General features: G+C 42.6%; 1 protein-coding gene across 5 annotated transcripts in view; it reads left to right on the forward strand.

Annotated features, from left to right (window-relative positions):
- Positions 1 to 27,212, forward strand: part of COG3 (component of oligomeric golgi complex 3) — a 100,550-nt gene that overhangs the window by 29,674 nt on the left and 43,664 nt on the right. For 3 of the 5 annotated variants that reach the window (XM_084845129.1, XM_084845132.1, XM_084845133.1), the window contains 8 exons: positions 886 to 978; positions 2,876 to 3,001; positions 5,932 to 6,012; positions 10,681 to 10,724; positions 16,024 to 16,150; positions 16,580 to 16,671; positions 18,139 to 18,278; positions 20,034 to 20,194. In XM_084845129.1, coding sequence (XP_084701255.1) covers positions 886 to 978; positions 2,876 to 3,001; positions 5,932 to 6,012; positions 10,681 to 10,724; positions 16,024 to 16,150; positions 16,580 to 16,671; positions 18,139 to 18,278; positions 20,034 to 20,194 — 864 coding nt within the window. The remainder of the gene's footprint in view (positions 1 to 885; positions 979 to 2,875; positions 3,002 to 5,931; positions 6,013 to 10,680; positions 10,725 to 16,023; positions 16,151 to 16,579; positions 16,672 to 18,138; positions 18,279 to 20,033; positions 20,195 to 27,212) is intronic. The other 2 variants (XM_084845130.1, XM_084845131.1) reach the window with 2 other exon arrangements.

Here is a 27,212-nt window from a genome sequence, read left to right on the forward strand (position 1 = left end):
AAATGTGCCCTTAGAAATTAATCTCAGAGCTGAAGGCAATAAATTATGTAAGGGAAGTATCAATCTGTGAACAGAAAAGAACTATTGGCTTATGATTAATAGTATTGCTGAGAACAAAGACATATTTAAGAAGGTGTATTAAGAAGGCCTTTGCTTGAAGGCAGCTTATAGTCCTTTTGGAGAAAGAACTAAAAGAGTGGTGGTAGCTGTACTCATCAGAGGTGGTGGTGATAGGAGGAGGGCTCCAATTTTTTGCTGTGTCTTGGTATGGTTCATACTCCTAGTAACTCAAGTATTTGCTTTAAATGACTGCAGAAAAACTTCCATGTCTCTGAGCAAATTGCTACTTCTCTGTGGCTTTTGAAGGGCTGCAATAGGGTGTCACATTTGCCTCTGTGCATGGCCAAGTGCAGTAAACCGAGTGGGACTAGTTGAAGATCAAGCACTGGATATGGCTTCTCCCAAAGCCCTTCTTGAGTAGCTCTGTTTAACCTTCTTTCTTTTGTTATAGCCAGAACATTTTGGCTTGAGCTTTGTGGAAGTCCTGCCTCAGATTTCTGGCATGATTCTTCCCAGGCCCATTTTAGCCTGTCCCATGGTTTGTCAGTTTCTTACTTGTCTAAAAGTTCTAAAATGTTAATAAGAAGTGAAAAGGGTGAGGGTAGGAGTTGCTGTTATTTATTTATTTTTAACTTTAAATTCCAGAGAAGTTTTAAAAGTTTAAGAAGTCAGAACAGAATAATCAGGCAATGTTGTTTAAAATTGGTTTCCTTGATTCTTCTTTTAATAACTGGAAGATAAGTCATGTAATGAATAGTATTGAATGGAGTGGTGTTTTGCTGTGTTTTATTGATACTTATATGACTTTTTTTCCCCTTCCCCAAGAAACTGAATTCCCCTACATTATCTGTAAACAGTGATGGCTTCATCCCTATGCTGGCAAGACTTGATGATTGTATTACATATATTTCATCACATGTAAGTCATGCTTAGTTTTATCACCATTTACATTACTTTATATGGTTCATAATCCCGTATATCGTTGATTTCTAGATTGAGGAAATCTAGTGACAGTGGGATAGAGAACTCATGCCTCCATGCCAGTCTCTCTGTTTCTCCACTGTCTCTTGTTACTTACTAGAGACCTATAGCAAAGCTGGGAATCTTTTTTTTCCTTCTGTGTCTTGACTCATGGTCTGGTGTTCTTTTCTGATTTATTGCTTGTTCATGCCTAAAGGGAACCAGAGATGCATGTACTTGGGATAATATCCCTTATCAAAGAAATCCAAATCCTATATTGAATTATTCAGACAAAATAAATGTACAGTATATTTTGCTTTTCAAAATATGTTTTGGCTGGTCTTGGGTTGGGAGAGGCAAGGAGTCAAAAGAGTAAGGGCATAGAGACTTGAATGGTAGACAGAAGGGACTAGGAATATTCAACGTTGGAAAGGTTCTGTGCAGGAGTGCTGATGCCTTGCTCCCTGGAAACCCTGCAGGGCTCATTTGTCATGGTGCCTTTAGGCACTGCACACAGATTTTAAAGCCATTCTATGACATTCCGGTTGCAAAAAATCTGTTAGCATTTTCCAGATTCTATGCTTGGCTTCTGTGAAACCCAGCTTTAATTCTAAAATGAATAAGAATACTCCACTGCACATAATCTCTTCCTTGCTTACAGCACACTGTAACCTGAATTGTATGGGATCCCATTTGGTGAAAGTTGGTAGGGTGAATTGGGTGGCCCCTGCTTAGTTATAGTAGGTTGGATTAAATGATCTGTCTTCTCTTTCAACAAGAATTCTATTAAGTTTCTACCTGCATGATGATAGAAAATAGCTTGAAAATATATGGATGATATTTCAGGAAGATTCAGTGGCCGTGAGGCAATCAGTATTTTGTCATAAAAATAAATGTGTATGTTAAAGAGATACTATGCAAAATTGTATGCTTAGTCAACTTCTGAATGCATCTTTCTTGGTATAAAATATAGGTTTATTATTTGGTACAGTTTTTGAAAAAAATATCAGACCCAGCTACTTGGGAGATCTGACACTCCCACAAATAAGGAAAGCATGTCATCATACTCTGAATGGTAGAAATTTAAGAATTCCTATAGCACAGAGGAAATGCGTGTGTGCGGTAGGGCAAATTCTTTCATCTTCTATTTTGCCCATTGTATAAGTCTCACAGAGAGAGATTTCTGTCCCATCATCTGTCGAAGTTGGCATACAGTTCAGTACAAAATATTATGATACTTCTTTTGAGAGATATTCATAAAAAAGTTTCATATAATGTAGCTCTTGATGCTGTTGCAGTGAAGATTTGTGAGTTTTCTGAGAGATCACCAATGTCTTTGAGGCTGTTTAAATGTTGTTGCTGCCCATGCTTTGTGCTAGTCATGTTGGAATTTTAAAATCAGTCTTATACTTATTTATTGTACTCTCAAAAATTTTATTGTTTGTATTTTGTTTACTTGTAATGGCATATGATGATAGACAATAAACCAGTATTACAGTTTAGGAACTTATTTGCACAGAACTCTGCCAACCATGTTAGTAAGCTTTCTAAGCCCATCTCCATTCATTCTTCATTGCAGTCCATATTTCAAGGAATCATCCTCCATATCATTCCTCATTTCATCTCGCCTCTTTTGAGAGATAAGGACTCTTAATTTAACAGTGTTTCCTTTTACTGGAATAAATTATGGATATTCAGGTTCTTAAAATGTGTGCATTTAATTTGGTGCAGGGGAAACCTTGATGAACTTGCTGGGGAATTTTTACTTCAGCTCAAAGCATGGAAATCCATTAGATCCCTTCTAAGCCCTTAACATTTTTGATAGCTTCTTTAAAACACTTTTTTTCTCTTTCAGCCAAACTTTAGGGACTATCCTGTATATTTGGCAAAGTTTAAACAATGTCTTTCTAAAGCTATGCACCTCATGAAAACATACACTGTGAATACGCTACAGAACCTCACAAACCAGTTAATTAAAAGGGTAAGTTTGAGGATCTACTACTGAATGAGTTTACATAAACTGAGTGTTAAACTTGTATTGTATTTACATTAGACAGTTATTTGGCTCCCAGGCTATTCTGAACCAGCATATTGGGTGTGTGACAAAGTTAGTAGTAGTCTTGCCAAACATGTACACTTCTCTGATGTATGGGCTCTTGTGGTGTTGGAGAATCTGTATTGTGCCTCACAATCCCATTGGGATGTGGTCATGTGGGCAGCTGACTTAAAAAGAGGATTGTGTGACTCAGCAAGCAGTCAACTGACCTGGAGCCTTATGTGTCCCACTTAACTAACCTAACAAAAAGCATCGAGGGTAGGTTTGGGGGTGGTGGAAGGCAGGGCTGTACAAGATATATAAAAGGGGGAATTCATAAATGAAATTTTCTTGGGCCACAGAAGGGTCCTACTTTGGCTAGTGCACTGAAGGTTCCAGTCAGCCTAGGAGGAAGATGCTGATACTGTAAGTAGGCTCCCATTTTGAGACCCTTTGCTACTTCACTGCCTAGGAAGAACGTGAATCTTACAAGTGAGGAGATCTCTGGGGCAGGCTTCATGTCAGCTTCCAGACCTGGGGTTGTATCCAATGTTAGTCTAACTTAAGTCCCATTCATTTCAGTGGCTTAGTGGTTAAGACGCTGAACTGCAGACCAGAAGGTCGGCAGGACAGCAGTTCGAGACCCGAGTGCCGCGTGACGGAGTGAGCTCCCGTCTTCAGTCCCAGCTCCTGCCAACCTAGCAGTTTGAAAGCAAGAAATTGCAAGTAGATAAATAGGTACCGCCTCGGCGGGAAAGGTAACAGCGTTCCGTGCACCTCGGTGTTCAGTCATGCTGGCCACATGACCATGGAAGCGTCTTCGGACAGCGCTGGCTCTTCAGCTTAGAAACGGGGATGAGCACCGCACCCTAGAGTCGGACACGACTGGTTGGGGACACCTTTACCTTTACCTTTTTACCCTAAGTAGACTAACATTGCATACAACACCTGGCATTTGGACTTAATTTTTTGTAAGTATTATTATTTTTTTAAACTCTGTATATTGAATTTTGGAGAAGTTAGATGAAAATGAGTGTAATCATGTTTAAATGAACAGACCATAAAGGCTGAACAGCATTTGTAGGAATTTTGAGGGGCGTTCAAAGAATGTTGGTAAGATGAGCAAAATGTCTCAGTGGAGGTGGGGTGGGAGTTGTATAGATGTCTGCTAGAAACATTATTTTTAACTGAAAGTTCAGTTGACTCCAAATGTTGGCCATCCTGCTCCCTGCTTTCCTTTCCCTTCTGCTCCACCTGCCTTTTAGCACAGCCCTTCTCATTTCACCATGCCCTTCTGCATTCTTGAGGATGCCGATTTTCTGTCTACTGTGTAGTTCATTTCTTTTCACTTCACTCTCTAATATTGCAGTCTCAACTTAATGTCAGACACTGCTTTTTAAGGAACACTTCAGCATTGACATGATTATTTTAAAGTAAAATCTCATTGTTTAGTGAAGCACTGGGTGTGACTCATAGTCTAACTTCTCTGACTTCCTATTTTCACCGCAGTACCAGTGCAGCAGTCATGAAGGTCCCATTAACAGTTCTCACTTAAATGCCTCTTTAAAGTTCCCTTATGCTTCCTCAGTTAGTAGTAGACACTTTAAATCTCAGAATTTAAATAGAGGGGCTGCATAGTTTATGATATATGGCAGGGACCCCCAACCTTTTTGAGTCAGTGGGCAAATTTGGAATTTTGAGAGAGTGTCACAGGCACTGTAACAAAATGGCTGCTATGGAGGGTTTCTAATTCATAAAGTGACTGCCATGGTGGCACTCAGTGCTCCTAAGAACATAGGAAGCTGCTGAGTCAGACCATTGGTTTATCTTGCCCAGTATTGCTGACATTGACTGGCAGTAGCTCTCCAGGGTTTCAGGCAGGAGTTTTTCCTGCCCTAGCTGGAGATGCCAGGATCGAACCTGGGAACTGCTGCATACAAAGCAGCTGCTCTACCAATGAGCTATGGTGGGCATGGGCAGTCACAAAAACACTCATTTCCCAGAAGGCAAACTGGTGAGACTAAGGGTAGTATCCAATAGTGGCCGTGCGTGCACGACCAGCCCCGCCACCCCATTCCATGCACGCACAACCCCACATGCACATGCGTCCCCTACTGCACGCAGCCATGATATCATGCTTCCAGGGGCCAGCCCTGACATGCCAAAAATGCTCATTTCCAGAAGGGGCAGGTTGTGCCCCTTCTGGAAACACGTGTTTTTGCCCAGGTCGGCGCTTTGCCCCTGGAAGTGCGATATCACAGCCATGTGTGGACCTAGGCTGGCCACGCACGCATGGCCACTATCGGATATTACACTAAAAGAAGAGTTAACTTGCCAAAGAACCTAAGTACAAGGGAGATATGGGGTCTGAGCTCCAAACACAGAACCACTCTTTTGAACCCAAATAAAGAATGCACTGGAGGGCAACACTTCACTTTGTAGCATGCCAGCCTCTCAGTTTACAAACATGTTTTTTAATTAAAAAAAAATCTTAAATGCAATTAAAATCAGGAGGAGGCAGTGGGAGACCCCAGATGTATGGCTCAAAAAGGAATAGTTACTGAACAGATTTAGCATTTATGAAAGTGTATTATATGCATACTTTTAAAAAGCTATTAGTGGAGTTCTTGCTTTAAAGGGTGCTCCAGGTGTGTACGTCAGTATTCACTTCCACTCTGAAGAGACTGCATGCTATTTGTGTTTTCCGTGTACACTCATTTAATTTCTTGGCTCTCTGCTATGTCCCCTTCTGACATATATTCATACACATTGCAGTATATGTCCTCTGTTGACGTTTCTGCTGTCATGGTTTAATTTATATTCAGTTCATAGCATGAGCAAAAGTTAGAGAAATATTATATCTGTCTTTCTTTTAGGACCCTTCTGTTGTGCCAAATTCAGACAATGCCTTTACTTTATTCTATGTAAAGTTCAGAGCTGCTGCACCCAAAGTCAGAGTAAGTAAGATGGGAGAGGTGATCAAAGGTATGCTAATTTATGTTTCCAGTTGGTCCAACAATCTTGCCTTAGGTTTTCTCTGGCCAGTTAAATAGCCAATTGTTCTCGAGTACAGTCATTTGGCTGTACTTTACCTTTGTCATTTATCAGTATATGTAAGGCAACTGAAGTCACCCACTTCTGCAATACTTTCTTCTTTGGATGCCTCCCTCAGTCTGCCCCCTTTGAGGATTCTAGTCTGATATTATGCCCTCTTTGACATGCAGAGTAACACCACCCCTAGTATGCCCTTTCCTGTTCTTCCTATAGAGTAGGTATACAGAGATGACTGTGTCCCACTGGTTCTCTCCATTCTTCCAGGCTTCCGTTATGCCCATTATATCTATGGTCTCCTTTAAAGCCAAGCACTCCAACTCTCCCATCTTGGTTAAGAGGCTTCTAGCATTAACCTAGAAACACCTGTACACAGTTTCCTTCTCCAAATGTCTTTGGTTTGTGCATTTTTCTGTGTTGCCCTTTGGCCTCTTAGACTCGTTATCATATTCTGTAATGGCCATCTCATCGTAGTTCTGCTTTTTTTCTCTCCCATTCCTCATTTAGCTTGGCTGGGGATTGAGTTTCTATTAAATGAGGAAAGGGTTTTTCCCCGTCCCACGCAGTCCCTTCCTGTCTGAGGTTCAACTGTCCTGTGCTGATGAAGTAACTATGCAACTATCTAATGACAGTTTTTTATTCTTATTTTGTTGTTCACCACTCCGAAATAATTGACGTGGAGTGGTATATAAACATTGTAAGTAAATAAATAATGAGGAGTTATTTTAGACTACCAGTCCTTCTACTCCAGAGCCTACTAATCCCTGCTAATCAGTCTCCAGATGCCCCTGAATATTATGCACTTGTCCCTTCCCATCTTTTTCTCCCCTCAAATGAAAGAGGCTAGCTAGCTTGGGGAAGGTTGCCTCTTCTGGGATCAGAAAACTCCTCTTGAATCAGTATCCAGAGGAGAGTGGCCTCCCCCTCAATCCCTAGATGACTTCCTGTTTTCTAGCAGAAAGGCAGATTCCAGAGAGGGAGAAGCTCTCATGCTGGATGCAAGGAAGAAGAAAGAGGAAGAAACCTAAAATAAAAAAGCAAGTGATCTTGAGGGGATCAGAGAAACAGTTGGTCTTTTGGGGCCCAGCCTGGGATACAAGTAGACCATCTGGGAAGGCTAAAAAATTATGTCCTCCTCCCCCCTCCACGCACACCTTCCACACAGCTTGCCCATTAAAGTGGTGCTTCCAGGACTAAACAGAGCACCCATCCAGAAGCTATTCAGTGGATTAAGTCCAGTCTAGAGCATCCCCTAGTGCAAACCTACTCTAGAGCCCAAAACATGCATTTGAGGGAACTCTCCCCTGTCACCGAAATAGGAGCAGTGCTAACTGTTGGTGCAACACTCAAAGGACAGTCTACGCAGGTGGCAATCCAGATCCCCTGTTCTGTCCTTGAGGGGCCAAAGGAGGTACTGTAGGTCTGCAAGTCATAGCTCTTTGCATAACAGTCTATGTTTAGTAGATCTTGCTCTTGAAAAAGGAGCTTGTCCTGTCAGTCCACATCACATTTGCTTGCTTGTGGGCATCCCATCAAGACATCCTCACATTCTGTCAACAAATGTTTCTCAGCTGCGATATTCCAGTCACCTAACTGTTGCAAGGGGGCAGAGTCCCCCAAGCATCAGCTTCGACTCCCACCTCACCATCCCTCAGGACCCTGGCCTGCCAGCATTTGGGATGTGGCTGTGGCACACCATCACTACCAACCACTGGATGCTTACCATGGGGTATGCAGTGGAGTTAATTTCTCCCTCCAAATGGGGTATTTTGTTCTAACACCCCATCTTCCTTCTTTAGAGAAGGAATTCATAATATTCCTCTGAAAAGGACTCTGAACTAGTGTCCAGGCGGCTCAAACTTCAGGGCTTTTATTTGAAATGCTTTACTGTTCCTAGAAAGGTTGAGGGCCTGTGACCTGATCCTGGATCTGTAAATGCCTTCATCAGGCCCAGAAAATTTCACATAGTTACCCTCACCAACATAATGGTGCTTCTCCACTGTGGAGATTAGTTCAAATCCATCAAACTCAAGGATGCATAGTTCCACATTACCATCTGGCCAGAAAACCTCTGCCTTCTCTCTTTCACTCTACCAGACAGCTGTTACCAGTTCAGGGTCCTTCCATTTGGTCTGGCCACACACTCCTGGGTCTTTACAAAATGCATGGCCATTGTTGTTGCCCATCTCCATTTGCATTACAAAAATGAAAGAGAAATGACCAGTTTTCCAAGGCAGAGTCCTGTGGTACTTTAAAAGACTAAAAAGTCTTATGACATGAGCTTTCGTAGGCTTGAGTCTACATTTTGATTGCACATATTTTAAACTGGATCACTGAAATTCTCTGCCCATGGGGTTTGGAAAAGCTACAATGGGGTGTGTTTGTTTTCAATCAGAATTCATGATAAAATCAGTTTTGGGGCATGTAAGCTACTACATTTAAGCATCTCAGAATAGTGATCTGTTTCCTTCTTTAACAGCCTCTGTGATACATGGTCTGATCCAATCATGCAGATACCTCTTTGCTGTTAATGTGTAGTGATAAAATCTAAAGGTTGACATGATAAAAATGTAATTACATGGATTGTCAGAGTTTGTTAATACTTCCATAAGCTGCAAAAGTTTCATTTCAAAACCAAAAGTTGAATAAAGGTCTCTGTTCAAAATAAAAGCGGTGGGTGGGGAATCTTCTCTATTTCCATTATAAAACACTGCCTAGCACCCAACTGTTCCCAACTTGATAACTTGTTTCAAAGACAGCAAATCTGTGTATGCGAACTTGGGAGTAATAGCAGTGAATGAAGCAGTTACTTTGCTTGCAGTAATGATTCAAGTAGAGGGCAGAAGATTTGGGCATGTGTGTGAAGATCGTAAATTTAGGGATGGAGGGATGGAAGAAAGTTTGGGGTAATACTTATAATTGACCCTGCTTGCATCTTGCAAAGCCCTGATCCATTTTGATACAAGTTCTTAAGGCTGCAGTCCTATACACACTTACCTGAGAGTAATTACAATTGAACCCAACAGGACTTACTTCCAAGTAGACATGCATAGATTGCACTGTAAGGATGCAGTCCTATGGGTTGCAGAGCCATTAGAAGGAAGCTGCTGAACTCAGAGGCTTCTGAGTATGCAATGCCCTCCTGAGCTGCTGCCAGCAGAGCGGTGATTTTTGCCTCTCTGTCTTCCTCCTGTATCTTTTTCCTCTTGATGGGCCTCTCATCCCATCTAGAAGAGGCGGGCTGGCAGGGGCAGTGCTGTGGATTGAGAGGCCATAGGATTTTACATATCCTGGCCTCTCTTTTCCCTTCCCCGCCCACCGGAAATCCCTCTTTCAGACCCTTGTGAGGTCCTCCAAGGCCACTTTTGCGACCTTGGAAATTGTCCTGCTACAACTGTATCAGATTCATTAGGACCAATTATGGGGCAATTCAAAAGGCAAGTCAAAAAAGCAGACAAATGGTCAAGCACAAAGGTTTCAGCCTAGTATGGCATCAGGCTAAAGCAGGAGTGGTCAAGATACAAGCAGTATTCAAAGCACAGTATTACCGGGCAAGTAGGTGGTTTCCAGAAGAGCAGTCTGAGGTGCAGCCAAGATCAAACACAAGTAAGCAGTCAGATACAATATGCAGTCCAAGAAGTAGAGTGAGGAGTCCAATGCAAAGGTCAGCAGCATGGAGATTGTCACAAGGCAAGGTTAGGAAGACAAGATACAGCTTGTATAATGATGTTCCAGCAATGCCTAGCCTGAAACTGAAGGCTTATATAGCCAGAGCTTCCTGAGCCCCACTCAGGGCTTAGCTGCAGTGTGTTACAAGCCCTCTGGCAAAAGTCCTACTTGAAAGGAGGACCTTGCTCCCAAGGGGTCCCCCTTTGTAATTGAGCACTTCTTCTCAAAGAAGCCCTACTTGCCCACCACTTGACAAGATGATGCTCTTGGGGGCTAGGTGGTCACCCATCCTCTGCCACAGAGTCAGGCCTCCCCTTCTCCTGAGAGGACAGACCTGTGGCTATCTCCCCTGACATGGGCGGCTCCTCAGCATTGTCTGTGGCTGGGAGCTCTAGCTCCTCCTCAGAGGATTCCTCCAGCAAGGGCATGACAGAAAGAAGACTCCATGCTTTTTTCCACAGCAACTGTGAGGAGGCAGGGGGAGGGATCTGATTTTGGAGTCTTCTTCCCGAAGTCGTAGCAGTGTCTACAGCTTCAGGGGGGGAATCCAAAATCTCCTATGGTCCCTGGGGCACTCTCTAGGGACCATAGGATTGCTCTCTAATACTCCTAGGGGTGATCTTGTGTGCCTGTGATTTGGATAAAGCCTAAAGGAAAAATTAACTTCTTCACCTTGTGCAGCTTTTTCAAGTGGTACAGGATTAATGTTTTAAAGCAGCTGCTATGGCAACCAGGTAACAAACAGGGGAAAGTGGATCTAGGTGTTGAAAGGATCTAGGAATGACCATTTCTTAGGTGCAGAACAAACAAGCAAGGAAGAAAAAACAAGAGAGGCAAGACAGTGACTACTTCAGTGTGTGGGGCAGTAGCAGAAAGCTCCTAACTTTTTCTCTCTGTTTCCTTAGACACTTATTGAGCAAATAGAGCAGCGGTCTGAGAAAATGCCAGAGTGAGTATGCAGAAACTAAGTCAATTGCAAGGATTGTATTTTCTGTTGAAAAATACTGAGGCTAATGCGGAAAGATTAGTCCATGGGTCTTCAGGGCCCAACTTAAGATGGGTTGTAGCAGTGCAGTTGCCATTTTCTTTTCATTTTTGTTTAAGGTGTTTTCTTTCTATTTTGAGAGATCCAATATGGAGAGAAGGTGACCAGAGGTGAAGGTGGATAGGCCTCCTGTGCCTTGAATAATTGAAGGGGGAGTTTCAGCATATATAACTTTTCGCGTTCCTGCATTACAAGCTGCATCTATGAAAAATTCATCTTCAGTGCAACTGATAAAGATACAAAAAGTCTTGTCTTCCTTTGCCATTGGTTGCCCTAGAGCAGGGGTCAGCAATGTGGCACTCTCCAAGGCCCCTAAATACGCCTGCCAGACTTCCTTCCTTCCTTCCTTCCTTCCTTCCTTCCTTCCTTCCTCCTCTGCTGCTGTGCACACCCGCTGCCTTCTCTCCTTCCCCACGGCCTTGCCTTTCCTCTCCCCCCACCCACACTAGTTCTGTCACCACACATGTGCTGCCTTGCTTCCTCCCGCCCTGGCCACCTCACCTTTCCTTCCCTCCCTGTTGGTGGTGGTACGTGTGCACTGCTGCAGCCATTACTCCCCCCCTCCCCCGCTGCCTCTCCTTCCCTTCTACAGATTGGGAGATAAGGTGAGTGTGGCAGTAGTTGGGTGGGGGAAGTTGAAGGAGGTCTTGAGTGGATAGTGGGGGAGGAGGAAGGAAATAGTGAGGAGAGAAGGAGGAGTAGGAAATAGTGAGCAGGGGGAGGAAGAAGAAAGGGGTCATGAGTGGAGGGAAGAAGAAGAAGGAAATAGTGAGGTGGGGAAGAAGGAGAAGAAGGTGCACCCACCCAGCCCAACAGTAATTTTTGGTGGGGCCTGCAGATACATTTCAAAATGTATAATATGCCCATAGAACCATAAAGGTTGCCTACCCCTGCCCTAGAGAGAAAAGTGGACATATAAGCAAATGGGTTTTTTTATTTATACTTTTGATTGAATATGTTTTTAAATTTTATAACTTTCACAGTACTTACTAACATAAAGATACCAATAACCAAAGAACAGAAGATGGTGAAGGGGAAAAGAAGAAAGGGTTGCTGGGGAGGGATGCCATTTAAAGGAAATAATAAAAAAGGTCCTACATAGGAGGTCGTCATACCATCAGGTGAAACAGTTATACATGTAAGTTTACATGTAAGATTCAGATCCAAGGCTCAGGTCTTGGGCAAAGGTTTCTATGTATGCTGACCAAATCTTCAGAAATGTGTCCATACATTGAAGCCTTCAGCATGAGGCATACTAACGCACCAAAAGCGCAGTCAGATCTTGCATCCATTGGCATACAGAAGGTGGACATTGGTCTTTCCAGTGCTATAATAGGAGTATTTTAGCCACCAAGAGTGCCTGAAGGAGCCACTTCTGGTGGCCTTCTGAGGTACCACATAGTAAGTACTATTGAACTATATTGTTACACATATACATTAATCTAGGGATGTACGAAAGTTCCGCCACGGATCTCGGGGAGGCCGAATGCCAGCGCATTCGGCCCCCCGAAATCGGTGGCGGAACGGCCTGCCCCCCCGGGACGAGACTTACCTTGGGCGGATCTTCCTGCTAGCGGCGGCTCCGGCAGCGGTTCGGCGGCGGCTGCAGCGGCCAGTCTTCCAACCTGCTGCCGCCAATGCCATCTCCAGGTTAAAAACAAAAACGTGATAGGCTACGTAAAGGTTTACGCAGCCTATCACGGCTAGATTTTTAAAAAAACACTGTGATAGGCTACGTAAATGTTTACGTAGCCTATCACGGCTGACTTAAAAAAAAAACGTGCGTACGCAAATGGCGGCGGTCATGGCCGCCGCCATTTGCGTTCCTTATTTTGGCATGTCTTAGTCTACGTAAACATTTACGTAGACTAAGACGGCGAAAATAAGGGGAAGGCAAATAGCGTAGACGCTACGCTATTTGCGTTCCCCTTATTTTCGCCGTCTTAGTCTACGTAAATGTTTACGTAGATTAAGACGTGCCAAAATAAAGAACGCAAATGGCGCTGGCCATGGCCGCCGCCACTTGCGTACGCGCGTTTTTTTTGTTTTTTTTAAGTCAGCCATGATAGGCTACGTAAACATTTACGTAGCCTATCACGGCTGACTGCAGGGACACAAACGGTGGCGGATACGGCCGCTGCCATTTACGTCCCTGCTAGCCAGCAGCTGGATGTCCGGCTGCTGGCAGAGCCGGCCAGCGGCTCCGCAGAATTGCTGCGGAGCACAGCCGGCCGGCCAGGATTCCGGGGGGGAGGAACGGAACGCCTCCCCCCCACCATCAACATAATCCGCAGAAAGGTAAGTCACTTTCGTACATCCCTACATTAAACGTAAATGATGTTTCTAAAACAAGATTAAGGCAAACAACCTTGGACCGAAAGGATGCAATATAAAGGCAACCCCACATCATATGTAAAGGGAGCCCTCCTCCTTCTTGCACTGCCAAGAGAGTGGGTTACTAATGATATTTCTTTCATTATAGCCTGAGGGAATGTCTAATAGACCCTAAACACCCCTTTGTGTTGGATCAATCTGAACTTCAAATCTAAAGTTGATGAATATCCTCCAAAACACAGGTCCACTGCTGTTTTTTGATCTGACAATCTAGCTCTTTGTTCCAATCTGCCCTGACTGCCTGACATAGTCCTGGAACCCTTTATACAAAAGAATGGTAGACTTGTACAACTTGGATGCATGTACAAGATCATTTAGCATTTCTGGTGGCTTGAATGCACTCAAAGCTGCTGGTCCAAATTGGGGTGCTGAAGACATGTTATAATTGCATATATTGCCATTTGCCTGATTTTGGTAGGTTGAATTTATTTTGTAAATCTGTGATCAAAGACAATGGGCAGGTTCGCAAAATCATGGAAGGAAAATAAGCCACAGTGGCTTATTTTCTTTTCCCATGTGTGCTGGTCGCAAGCTGCTTAATTAGCATAATTACCCTCACCATTGTGACATACAAATTCAGTAAGGGTGAGGTGGTTTACAAACTATGCTGAAGCCAATGGCTTGTTCTAGGGTTTCAGGGTGATTTGTAAACCACCCCAGCTTCCCACCCTTGCCAGGTTTGGACGTCATGACAACCCACACCTGGCGAGGGTAATTGTGCTAATTAAGTGGTTTGCAATTGGCACACGTGGGGAGGGAAAATAAGCCACCATGGCTTATTTTCCCTCAGTGATCTTGCAAACCTGGTCAATAATTCTCAGAGCTAATTTAGCCTCTCTACATTCTTTGAGTGAGTTAAACGCTAGCTCAGCCTTGAACAAGGGATAGCTAGGTCATCACAGAGGCTGAAGTTTTTGTTATATCCACTCCCTGCCTCATCAGTCCACCACTTAGTCTTGTTATCTCCTGCAGTCTTGCAAGAAACAGTGCTTGTCTGTATGTTCATTTTCACAAACAGCACTTCTTCCCTTTTTCCTGCCCCCTCCATTCTCTGTTTATCCCTCCCGCTGCTTATCTCATCCTCTGCAGCTTGGGCTCACTGATTGCACATGACAGCTGGCCTCTACTCTCTTCTGGAATGCCATAATTTTCTTCAGACCTAACAAGCCAAGCAGAGTTTCCACCCACACACGAAATTGTTAAAAGAAAGACATTCTTTGTCTTGCCAAATAAGTTGATTCAAATTACATATGACGGAGTTTTCCACGTTTGCCACAAAAATTGTCTATGGGCAAGTTTAACATCTGGGTTACACCAAAGAGTTATGATTTCCAGGGGATAGCCATGTTAGTCTATTTTAGGAAAAACAGTAAAGAGTCACCTTAAAGACTAGCACATTTATTCTGACATAAGCTTTCATGGACTATAGCCCACTTCATCAGATGTAGAGAGTATTAGAGAGCATCAGGTTTATATACAGTAGGGATGTATGGACTGGGTAAAATCTGCTCCATCTGTGTTTCACGGATTGTCAGGCGCCTTTTGTTCCGTTGTCCGCATACAGACGGATCTGAATTTTTTTTTCATCATGCGGAAAAATACACAAATAACTGCCTAAGTATTTATGTACGTATTTACATAATTTGCCCTAGTACACAACATTTAGCGTATTGTCCCCCATTCCATTTAATGTTTCCTCAGCAGAAACTTAGGTATTTTTCTACGAATTTATATGTGTAAATTTCAGGAAAGTAAAAAAAATCATCCGAAAGCCCACAGACTCCACGTGGCTTGAGGGGGTTGCTCTGCAGCGGATTCCACAGGTCGGATTTTTAGAAATCCGAGCTCATTTTAGTCTGTCTCGAATTTCTCCGGCATTCCTAATATATGCTCCCCATGGTGGGGAGAGGAAATTGTAAACAGCGAAGTCAGAAATTAAATGCAGAAAGTACTGACATTACTTTATTAGCAGTGGTTATTCACAGTGTAGTAGCTGTTGATAACATGAACGTACTGGCGCAAGGTAAGCCATTTAACAAATGTAGTGTGATAAAAAAATCCTTTATCCTAGTTCAAACCTCTGGTGATAGAATTCTAATTCAGCAGTTATGCCTGTGCAAATTGTGCACTCCATGATGAAATTACCTGCAGATACTCCAGGCAAGCCCATGATGAAGCAGAAGGGGGGCATGGGTTTTGTCAAAATTGATATGGTGTAGCAAATAGTACACCGAGAGATGTGGAAAATTAAACTTTCCTTGACAAGGGAGGTATAGTGATGCCCCATAGGAAATTCCTGGACAGTTTATGTCAATCCAGTAGGAAGCTGGGATGATTACAGGCAAGCCTCTCACCACATAGGTAAATTGAGGTAGCACATTATTTTTAAGATTAATCTTTCCCCATAAACTGAAAATTGCCGGGGGGGGGGGGGGCATGCAGTGGCAAGTGAGACATTTTTCCAGGTCTGTGTTTATTGATCGTAACAAAGGGTCACTATTGTTGAAATGTCTCTGTGTATTTTAAGCCTTAGGTATGTTCTTACCTCCAGGAACCATCTAAATTGCCATTTTGAATAAAAGGCATTTGAGGAATTAGTTCCTATAGGCATAAATTATGATTTTGACCAAATTATAGAAATTGACCAAATTCTTTGTTTAGGGAAATACAAAGAAATGTTTAAGAATTTACAGTTGGAATCTGAAATGATACAGACCAAATACAAGTTTGCCATCTCAGTGATTACCATGCACTAAAATTTCATTCTCCTTGAAGTTGATTCTTCCTCATTTTTTATTTTTTGAACTAGGTACCGGCAACTGTTAAATGAAATCCATCAATGTTACCTTGCTCAGAGGGAACACTTACTGGGGCCTAGTATTACTAGTACTGTAACAGAATTAACTAATCGGAACAACAGAGATCACTGTGCTCTGGTAAGAGAATCTTTGTTGTAATCTTACATTTTCTTTTCAGAACTTGGGCTCCTTTTGAATTCATTAGAAAAGCAGCAGTTTTGCTGAATCATTAATGCTGTAAAATGTTCAGCTTTCAATGCAAGTAACTATTTTTTTTCTCTTACACTAGAAACAAATTTGCATTGCAGCAGTTTTTGCACCTTAAAGCAACCCTGATTTTTTTTTTTAAAAAATCCCAAAATACTGAAATCCAAATTGCCTTAGGAACTTTGATTTTACTGGCTTAACTTGTGTGATTGCATCCTTTCTTTTATCAGTTGTATTTTGGAGATATAAATAGCAATGTTTAAAACATGAGCAACAAATACTTCTCAGTTGCATCTTTATTTCTAAAACGATGTGGATTGCTCTTTGCTAACTATAAGTTTGTTCCTTCATTGATTTCAGGTACGAAGTGGCTGTGCCTTTATGGTTCATGTGTGCCAGGATGAGCATCAGCTATATGACGAGTTTTTTACAAGATCAACACCAAAACTGGAGTAGGTGGTACATATGATGTTGTTTTTTGTTGCACTACATCTTTATGGTGCTTTTTTTACATATAGATTATCAAGTGTGGAAGTCATTATTTATCTACCATACTTTAAACTTCTACCCTGCTCCCTAACTCCCTAATACATTTTTTATGATCTGCACACCAGGGCTTCCAAATCTAAATGAAATCTGTGGGGAAAAATGCAAAATTCATAGTTAGGTAATACTTTTATTATGACCAGTCAAAATGCCAGAAAAGATTGTGCAAATGTTGAGTTCTCCAGGACTCTTCATCAAGCTAGGTGGCATAAGAGGCAGGGGATGGGGGAAGAAACAGAAAAGTTCAAAAATTAGGCCACATCTTGTGGCTATGAGGCCTGCCATACAAACAGTTTCAAAATGTGATTGCAGACTCTGGTATCAGATTGCACATAAGTTTTTTGGAACAAAGTAGTAATGGCTGACCCTGATTAAGTCCAGCTTTAAATTGGATCTGTTTCTTGCTGTAGCCAAAACACAGTGCCCACCTTGATAATATCCCTTTTTAGGTACAGCAACCAGAACTATACACAGTATTCCAAGTGTGATCGCACCATAGATTTCTATAAGAGCAGTATGATACTGGCAGTTTTATTTTCCATGCCTTTCCTAATTATGCCTGACATAGAACTTGCCTTTTTCACACTGGGTGAGTTCTCCAGAACTGCTCTGATGCTTTTTGAAAAATTGGGATCTATGTCAAAAAGAAAGTCTCTCTCACAACATGCAGATTAACAAATAAAATGTATAGTAGACTAAGATTTCTTTAATTAACTGATAGCCCAGATTTATAGGAGTATGCAGGCTAATGCAAATTTAATTAATTAATAGTACTAGTTACTTTTATTGGACGATGTAAACAGCACAGCATTTTGTGGTAAGAAGCAAAAGATTAAGTACTCCTGACATTTGTGTTATTCACTATATGGTTCAGGTTGTAAGTGATGTTGCAAGGGTGGGCAAAGAATTGACAGCCTGCCAAGCAGCTTTTTGGTAGGCTGCCAGGAGTGTGATTCTGCTCAGAAACAGAGTATGCACTCCCCATATCCCTCGTTTCCCAGGAGAATCATTGATTATGCAGAGAAACAGGGCGCGCAAGAATGGCTGACTTTGCGTGCCCTGTTTCTCTGCAGAACGGGGCTCCCGACAGCCTGCTGAACAGCTGTTTGGCAGCCTGTCAGAAGTACAGTTCTGCTGGGAAGCAAGGCATGCTCCCTGTGCACCTTTTTTCATCAACAGAATCACTGCAATTTGTAGTGATGAGGTAGGGGTGTGGCCCCTGCAGCATTCCAGGTGGGGCCCATGTTGGCCCCCAGCCCCCGGAAGTTACCCGCCCCTGGTTTAATGTATAAGCTGCTACTGCTGTACAGGAAACCTGAGTCACTCTGGCAATATTTATGTTCCCATACTGGACTTGTTTTTCTGTCTTACAGTGAACTTTTGGAGAAGCTCTGCCTATCATTATATGATGTCTTTAGGCCATTGATCATCCATGTAATTCATTTAGAAACCTTGTCTGAACTCTGTGGGATTCTCAAAAATGAAATGCTTGAAGATCATGTGCAAAACAATGGTAACTATAAAAATAAGTTTTTTAAATCAAGCATGATCAGAATTAGAAGGCATATTTTAAACACTGGGATGTTCTGTACTAAAAATATATTGAACGTAACATCTGCGTCCTTTTCAACTTAGACATATCTCTCTTAAATTGCAATGAATATGTAAGGATTTTTAAAGAACTTCCTATATCCTATTCTGATTTTACAAATTCCAAGTTCTCTTAAGTTGTCTTATGACTGGGTCTTTCAAGCACTATTTCGTGTTTGACCAAAGGAGGATGCACTATGCAACCCTTAGCAGTAAGTAATCCAGTACCCAAAAGCAAGTAGGGTACTAGCACACTCAAGCACAGCTGAAATGGGAGCTGTCATTAACTCAGTGGAAGACAAGGAGATGTAAGGCACAGATGGGTAAAACTAATTTTGCCTACAGGGGGTGGAGATATGGGGATAAGCTCACTTCTTTGCTTACTTCAATGAACATGGAAACAAAGCTGAGGCGGGGAGGGAGAAACTATCCTTTCAACAGCCTATGTTTGTTGGGTGGTATTTCTTCTACATTTGTTATGTGGATTGACTTAGTCTCTTTTTGCCAGATGTTATCATCTGTAAGAGTTCAGGTGTGTCTAAGCTGTACGGTGCAGAGTATTTCCAGCAAAATTGGTTTCTGAAGTTAAATAGATAATATGTGTTCATTTGAATTATGTTTTTTATACAGATATTATTTTCCAGAAACCATTTGATTATAGTGCTTTTGGCTAGGAATTTAGTTTGATTTCCTTTTTTTCTTTATTTCAGCTAAAGGGCTTTGTTGTATTATCCCCCCCCCCCAAAAAAAAAAAAAAAAGTATTAGGGCACAATCCTATGTGCTGTGCCTTGCTGCTTGGAATCTTCCGAGATTCCTATGCCCTTCCTGGGTGAAGCCAGCAGGATCAAAGGAGCAGCAGAGGTGATCTTTGCCTCCATTCTACAGTATATCCTCCATTCTATGCTGTTTTCACTAGACTGGCTTTTTAGATTGTCTAGTGAGGACGCTTCAGAGCGGGAGGGACAGAGGCTGGAGCAGGCTCAGAATAAATTGTATCCTGGCATCTCTGGTCTCTTCCCACCCACCAGAACACCCCTTTCCCCCCTCTCCGAGTTTGATTTTCTGACCTTGGAGAATCAGCCAGTGTGGTTCTCTCTGTGCTGGCTGTGAGGGGGCAGGATCACGGGGTGGATCTCCGACTCTCCCTTCCAAGGTTGGAGCGCTGTCTCTGACCCTGGAAGCAGTTTTTCAAGCCATCTGATGGTCCCTGGGATGCTCCCCAGGGACCATAGGTTTGCTGTCTTAGTCTTACTTAGTCAGTAACAATTAATTGGTCAGTCACATTGAAATTATTCTGTGAGTGTAGCTGAGGTTTTCATACCATATTTAGCACTGTCTGATAGCGAGGAAACGACTTTGCCCAATTAATGGTTTTGGAATTTAAGTTTGCAAAGCCTGATTGAGAGATGATGTCTTGATAAGGTACTATTTTGATGTACTTTGTCTTTGGTATATTAATTAGCAAGTAGAGTGTGTTATCTCAGTGGATGTGCAGGTGGGATTGGAGTTGCCGCAGCAAAAATCAAGAGCTTTTACATCAATGTGATTCGCTATAAAACTGAAAATTCACAATGAATTGTTTTAATCTGGATAGGAATTATTATAATGTGTGTTACACTTTTATGATTAGCATAAACGGTGGAGTTTGAGGAGATACTTAATTATTATTTTAACTAGTGGAACAGCTGGCTGCTTTTGCTGCTGGAGTTAAGCAGATGTTGGAGGATGTCCAAGAACGTCTCGTCTACAGGACACACATCTACATTCAGACTGATATTGTTGGCTACAAGCCTGCCCCAGGTGATCTTGCCTATCCTGCTAAGCTAGAAATGATGAAGGTAAGGGTTTCTGCATTTGTTTGATTTAGAATGGGCAAACCTCCGTCACCCACCTGCATATAATGGTAAATAACTGCACAGATCTGAATTTGTAATTGTGGGTGCATAATGATGGAGTGATACAACTATGATGACATGAGATCAGCATGAGTAAGGTATTTCATATGTGGTGACCTAGGTATTAATAGTATTTAAAGGGTTTTTATCCATTAAAAGAAATGCTCAAGGGAATCAACCATTAGACAATCTAATCAACATAGTAACACAACAATGAAATGCAAAATAACAACAAAAGAGATCAACATAGCAATTAACAGTTCAGCAGGCCAAATGCTCCTTCTACCACTGCTCCTTCTCCTCAGTGTTTCCTAAGACATAATTTACCTTTCCTATCCTTTCCCATAATGTTTTGAGAGGAAATGAGGACAGAGTCATGTGTCCCCCACCCCCGCATTGTGAGCTACATGAACAGTTCTGCTAGTAAATACTGTATGTTACTTCAGTCCACTACAGAGGCATTAAAAGTCTCTACTTGATGATTTGGTGGCAACCTTGCTAACAAGTGCAGAGGTCCCTAAAGATGGGGACAGCTACCTTAAAATAATGCAGGGGATAGGAACACTTGAGGTAGACCTGAGTAAATCTCATGAAACCTTGGCTCTATTTATATGGGTTTTAGCTGCTACCTCTGTGTTTGCTGGAGCTTTGATTCTGTGGATAAATGATCAACTAAAGATAGGTAGTAACTTATCTACAGAGAGGGGAGGGTGGGTCTGCAAGTGTTGCAGACCATCTATCTGTTGAATTGGAGTTCTGACATCAAGTGTTGCTTTGTTTGGGGGGAGGAACTCCCAAACTGGCTCTGCCTCCCGAGCCATAGGGTTGAGTGAGCTGGTGCTCTTAAAAGCCCAGGCCTGTTCCTTTTTTAGGCATAATTTCTTGCCTTCCGCCCTTGAATTTTGTGGTCCCCTCTCTGTTTCTCTTAATTTCTCCCCCCCCCCAGCATGTACTAGGCACAGACTGTGTAGGGGGGTGTCGCATAGATTCTCTAAGAAGGGGTCAAGAGCCAGTGATCTCCCCCTCCCTCATGGGTTGGCCAGCCGCCCACAGCCAGCAATCTGCAAGTCCAGGGGCTGCTGCTCCCTCAACCAGGCCATCTAATCAGGTGCAGACTAGTGAGACAAGTAGCAGCAGCCAGCAGGAACAGGCCATGCTCCTTTAGGTCAACCCTCCCTTCCCTTCCCATACATTGTCATTAGTTGCCGAACAGTGTGGTACAGCAGAGGATATCCTTGTAGAAATGAATTATTGGAAATCCAGAGATGTGAAAATAAATAATGCTGATCTAAATTTATTTAGGCTAACATATATGTTTGGATTGCACATTGTAGGTAGCAGTGATTCCAATACTGTATATCCTTTTACTTATTTTTCAGCTTACTCAGGCAGTGTCCTTGATTACTTTTGTGTTTCTAGAAGAAAAGTGTACCTATTCTCTGATGTAATAGTTTCCCCCAGGGAAGATAGTGACCATCAACCCATAGTAGTAAAGCTGGCAGCTGAATCTGACTTAAGGCCTGCAACGTACTCAGACCATTGATTCTCACAGAACCTGGAATTCTTCTTTGTGGTCTCTGTGCATCATTCATAAGGGCTCTGTGCCTGTGCGGAGCCTCAATTGGGGAAACTTCTATAGTTGAGGAAAAATTGGCGGGAACCTTCCCCCCACCATCCCACTGTGCATACTCCAACAGGTTCCCACTCAATCCCTCAGTTCTTCGTCGACCGTCATTGTGGTAGCACTCAACTGAAGGAAATTCTTGTTAGGCTTTGCTGAGGAGAAATTTTATCTTGTTTTTTTCTGGATTTCTCTTTCCTCTTTCTCTAGTTTTTCTGTCTTTTACAGTTTTTTGTTTTGGGTGAGTTTTATTTCAGTCTTTGATCCATTGATCGCGTGGTGCCTTCAGGGGTATGGCCATTAAGGCCCCTTTTTGGAAGTGCGTTCATTGTGGGGGGAAATTACCTCCCGTGGACGGTCACTCCTTGTGCCTTCTGTGTCTGGGTGAAGGTCATATTGTGGAAGTCTGCCATCATTGCATGTCATTTAGTAAGCAAGCGAGAAAAAACCGCGCTGATAGGCTTAAAGCGATTCTTTGGGAGAAGGTGTTGAAGGCAGCCAACGCCTCCCAAAAGTCTATGGCATCGGACTCAGATCAGCCTGCAAGTCAGCCTAAGGCTGTAGCTAAGCTTCCTTGAAAAGAGGTTTAGAGAAGCCAGGGATTTTGCCTTCTTGGTCAGCTCTGGCTCTAGCCACGAGCTGTTCTGACCCTCTAATCCCAGGCCGCTCCTTGGCAGTTTCTCTTGCTAAAAAATTGTTGAAAAAGGCGAGGTCTTCTCATTCATCTGAAGCACCGAAGAAAAAGAAGAAGGGGAAGGAGTCAAAAAAGGCTGCCTCCCCAGTTGGAATGCCTGCCAGGCTACCAGCACCACCTTCAGTGTTACATTCGCCAATTCCAATGGTTTCCACACTTTCAGTATTGACCTCAGTACTGCTGCCAATAACATCTATGTTGGAGGGAGAATTTAGAGCCTCGACAGTGACTCAGGATCGTGGGGATGTTGGATTGGATCCAATGCATGGTGAATTCTCCCTGCAATTGGGCTACTCTGCCTATTCTCATTGGATGAAGGGGCACTGATTTTACCACAACCATGGTACAGGGAGAGTTCCTGATCTCCCCACTCTGATTGGGAGAGAGGGTTAGATTGGTCTTGTCCCCCTGGTCATCACTGTGATTGGGACGACTGGAATTACTATCAACCTCACCTGTACCCTTATGGACACTATGCTTATCCAGGTGCTTACTAATGCTGCTGGGAAGTTTCTCCATAAGCTTCCTTCTCTCAGCCACAGGTTGCGGAGATTTTTATACCACCACCACCGCCTCCACCAGTTGTGAGGGTGCCTCCCCCTGTCTTGCCAATGCCTGCTCCATGGAGTTCTTCACTTCCTCCTCAACAGTCAGCTACAGAGTCTTCGGGTAAACAGGGACTAGATGGATGCAGGGATCTTTCTTCATTGCCACAGGCTGAGTCCCCTAAACCGGATGGCTGGGATGCCCAAGCGAGGATTACCAGTTGGACTCAGCTTTGGTTTCATCCATTACATTATCACTGTCATCACCAGATGTCGCTGTGGGCTTTCAGGACCCATCATCACCTTCAAAGGATATGGGTCATTTTGCCGAACAGGTCTCTAGGATGGCCCAGTTACTCAGCCTCGAGACTCAACCTGTGAAAAGACCTAAGGATCCAGTAGTCGATGTTCTCCATACCAACTGAAGCACTCAGTTGCCATTCCATTTCTTCCAACTTTATTACATTTTTGGAAGGCACCGTCCTCCATAACTTTGAACAATATGATTATACATATGAAGACAATGTGAATACAATTGTACATATATTAGAAGATAACAGAAGCATCTGTATCACAGGTATATACACATTATTATTATAGTTTGTTCTGAGGATCTTAAAGTCCATACAAAAAGTCTTTACAGGAATTCAGTGTAATCCTGTTTCGCATATGAGTTGCTTCTTCAGATAAATAATAACTGTAAAGATATTAAGATTATAAGGTCTATAGTCATATATACACACACACAGACACACACACACACGTGTGTGCGTGTACATGCACATATGCATGCGCACACATAATTTATTATTTTTATATTCACATTAGTTGTCTGTTATTATAATATGTACATGTACAAAAACACAGCCTCTTGTTTTGTTGTTGGGGTTGTTCTGCTCTGGATTTGTTCGCATCAGACAAGAGTGCGGTGTGCCACAGTTTCTGCAGCCAAGTAGACAGAAGTGTGCGGTCGGTCTCTCGGGGCCGCATTTGCAGGGGAGTGGAATGGATGCTTTCTCTACATCTTTCCACCATTTCCTGTCCTCAACTGGGTGATAGCGAAGGTGGAGAAGGACGAAGTGGAGGGCATCCTGATTGCACCTTGGTGGCCCAGGCAGCCTTGGTTTGCCAAACTTTTCCATCAGTCCAGAGGGGACTACCTTCACCTCCCATCAACACCAGCCCTGCTGTCCAAGGACGGGGGCAAAGTGAGGCATCCAGACTTACGTACCTTGCATCTCACAGAGTGAAGGTTCCAATGGTAGATCGAACAAACTTACCTGCTTCACTTGGGTCTGTTCTTGAGGTAGTGAGGAAGCTGCTACTAGGAAATCTTATGCTAGTAAGTGGGCACATTTTACACTTTTTGCTAGGGACAACAGCTTTGACCCGGTCCACTGCTCTATACAGGACATTCTAAAAATTTTGTTGTCGCTTCATGAGCAAGGACTCAAATGTTCTTCCCTTCGAGTTTACATAGTGGCCATTTTGGCTTCCTGTCCTGGTTCTGAAGGATCCTCAGTTTTCTCACATCCACCAGTTTTTGAGAGGAGTTAAAAATCTGGCCCCTCAGATGAAACCTCTGGTGCTGGCATGGAGTGTATCTGTCATTCTCCATGCATTTCCTTGAAAGTAGTGTTTTTAGTGGCCATTACCTTGGTCTGATGCTCTGGAGAGTTATGTGCCCTTCAAGTGGACTCTCCATACTTACACTTTCATAGGGACAAAGTAGTGCTTCATCCTGACATTGCTTTTCTGCCTAAAGTTGTTTCCAGTTTTCATTTGGGTCACGATATAGTTTTTCCTGCCTTTCTCGCCTAGCCCTCAACAGCACTTGAAAAGAAGCTGCACGCCGTAGATATTCGCAGGGTTTTGGCATTCTATAAAGGTAGGACAGAACCGTTTCATCGATCCCCATGTTTGTTCGTCTGTTACGGGGGATTTAAGAAAGAATTTCCCGTCTCCTCCCAGCGCCTAGCATCTTGGGTGGTCCAAACTATTAAGCTGTCTTACAAACTGGAGTGCTTAGACCTGTCTGGTTTGGTGACGGTGCATTTGACTAGAGCAGTAGCGACATCAGTTGCGTTTGAGAGAGGGGTGTCGATACTGGATGTCTGTCGGGCTGCAACCTGGTCTACCCCTTCCACTTTTGTCAAGCATTATCGTCTTTACGTTCAAGCCTGTACTGACATGAACTTGAGCACACTCCGGGAGAGAGCAGAGGACAGGAAGGCCTGGCGTGCTATGGTCCATGGGGTCACAAAGAGTCGGACACAACTTAACAACTGAACAACAACTGTACTGACTGTTCCTTTGGCTGGACGGTGCTGTCAGAGGTTTTTAGATGTCAAACACCGATCCTGCCTCCTGATACATAAGCTCGTTATTTGCCCATATGTGTGATGCACAGAGACCATGAAGAAGAAAGTCAGGTTGTTCACCTGTAACTGGAGTTCCTTGAGTGGTCATCTGTGCATTCACACAACCCACCCACCATCCCCACTTCAGTGTCACTGTCACGTTGGTGTTGGTACCGGAGTTCATTGGTGCCAACGGGCCACAATTGGTGGTCTTCTTGTAACTGAGGAATTGAGCCAGAACCCATTGGAGTATGCACAGTGGGATGGTGGGGGAAGGGTTCCTGACAATTTTTCCTCAGCTATAGAAGTTTCCTGAATGAGTCTCCATGCAGGTGCAGAGCCCATATGTGTGAATGTACAGATGACCACTTGAAGAACTCCAGTTACAGGTAAGCAACCTGACTTTTTATCAGGAAAAGAGACTAAAATGGCAAAAAGTAAATATGACCAAACTTAAAGTTTTTCAGAATTCCAGTATGGGTAGATCTTTGCATGAGGTCATTTTGACCTCTGATTCTGACGTTTACTCAGTATGTGATAATTTGATAATCTTGACTTGGCAGTAACAAGGACAGATGCAGCTTATTTTTGTCATCCAGTGTCTGGAAGAGTTAAAGAAGTAAAATTCTCATTTGATATTCCTATACCAGCGGCAGCATGGGAACATTTTTATTTAAATTTATTTAAAGAAGAAGAAGTGGAAAGGATAACAACTTGTGGGTTGACCTTTGAGTCGGATAATAAGTCTACCCCTTTATGGCCCCCTGTATCTGTAATACAAACATTGAAAAATAGTAAGTCACTAGGAGAGGAGCTTTTGCCACCTAAATTATTTAATAACAATTTAGATTGGTGGGTTTCACTGTTAGCAGGTCTATTTACCCATATAAATAAAACTGGACATATATTGGAAGGCTTGAATCTCAGCATAAATGTTCCGATATTTAAGAAACCAACAGGACCCAAGAACTACAGACCAATTAGTCTGATATTCCAGTCAAAACTATGCTACATTTATTTTGTCAAAATTAGAGGACTGGGCGGATGAAAATTCCATACTAGATGGAGAGCAGGCTGTTTTTCGGAAAGGAAGATCTACTATGGATAATTGTTGTATCTTACATCTCCTGATAATTAAATATTCAGCAAAAGTTGGACAACTTTTTGTTGCTTTTATTGATCTAGGTGCAGCCTTTGACTCTATAAGTAGATGCTGCCTTTGGGTTAAAATGTTAAATATAAATATAGATTTGAGACTTTTGTTTTTAATAAAAGTTCTGTATTCAGAAACTTGTCTGAAGGTTAGAACAGGTTCAAGTCTAGCTCTTTCAGACGTGATCCTGACACATAAGGGTATGCAGCAAGGTTGTACTTTAGCTGTTTTTTTTTAATTACATAAACAATATTGTTTCATTTTTGCATATCAGAATCAACATATGCCTAAAATTCTAAATAGAGCAGTAAACACTATGCTGATGATATGATTTTACTTTCAACATCTCAAATTGGTTTGAGAAGATTTTTAAGACAGTTCAGCTCTTATCGCTCAGAAAATGACTTGGTCATCAATAATGCTAAATCTAAAGTAGTATAGTAGTCTTTGGCAGAAAGAAAAAAATTCATAGATAGCTTATCAATTCCAAAGAGCTAGAACAAGTAAAATCTTATTGTTATATTGGCGTAATTTTTTCAGCTTCAGGAACCTGGGATTTACAAACAAACAAAAATGAATTGAAATCAG

This window comes from Heloderma suspectum, chromosome 3, assembly GCF_057233095.1.
Source record: "Heloderma suspectum isolate Gila_16-S chromosome 3, 16-S_ref, whole genome shotgun sequence".
Lineage (NCBI taxonomy): Eukaryota > Metazoa > Chordata > Lepidosauria > Squamata > Helodermatidae > Heloderma > Heloderma suspectum.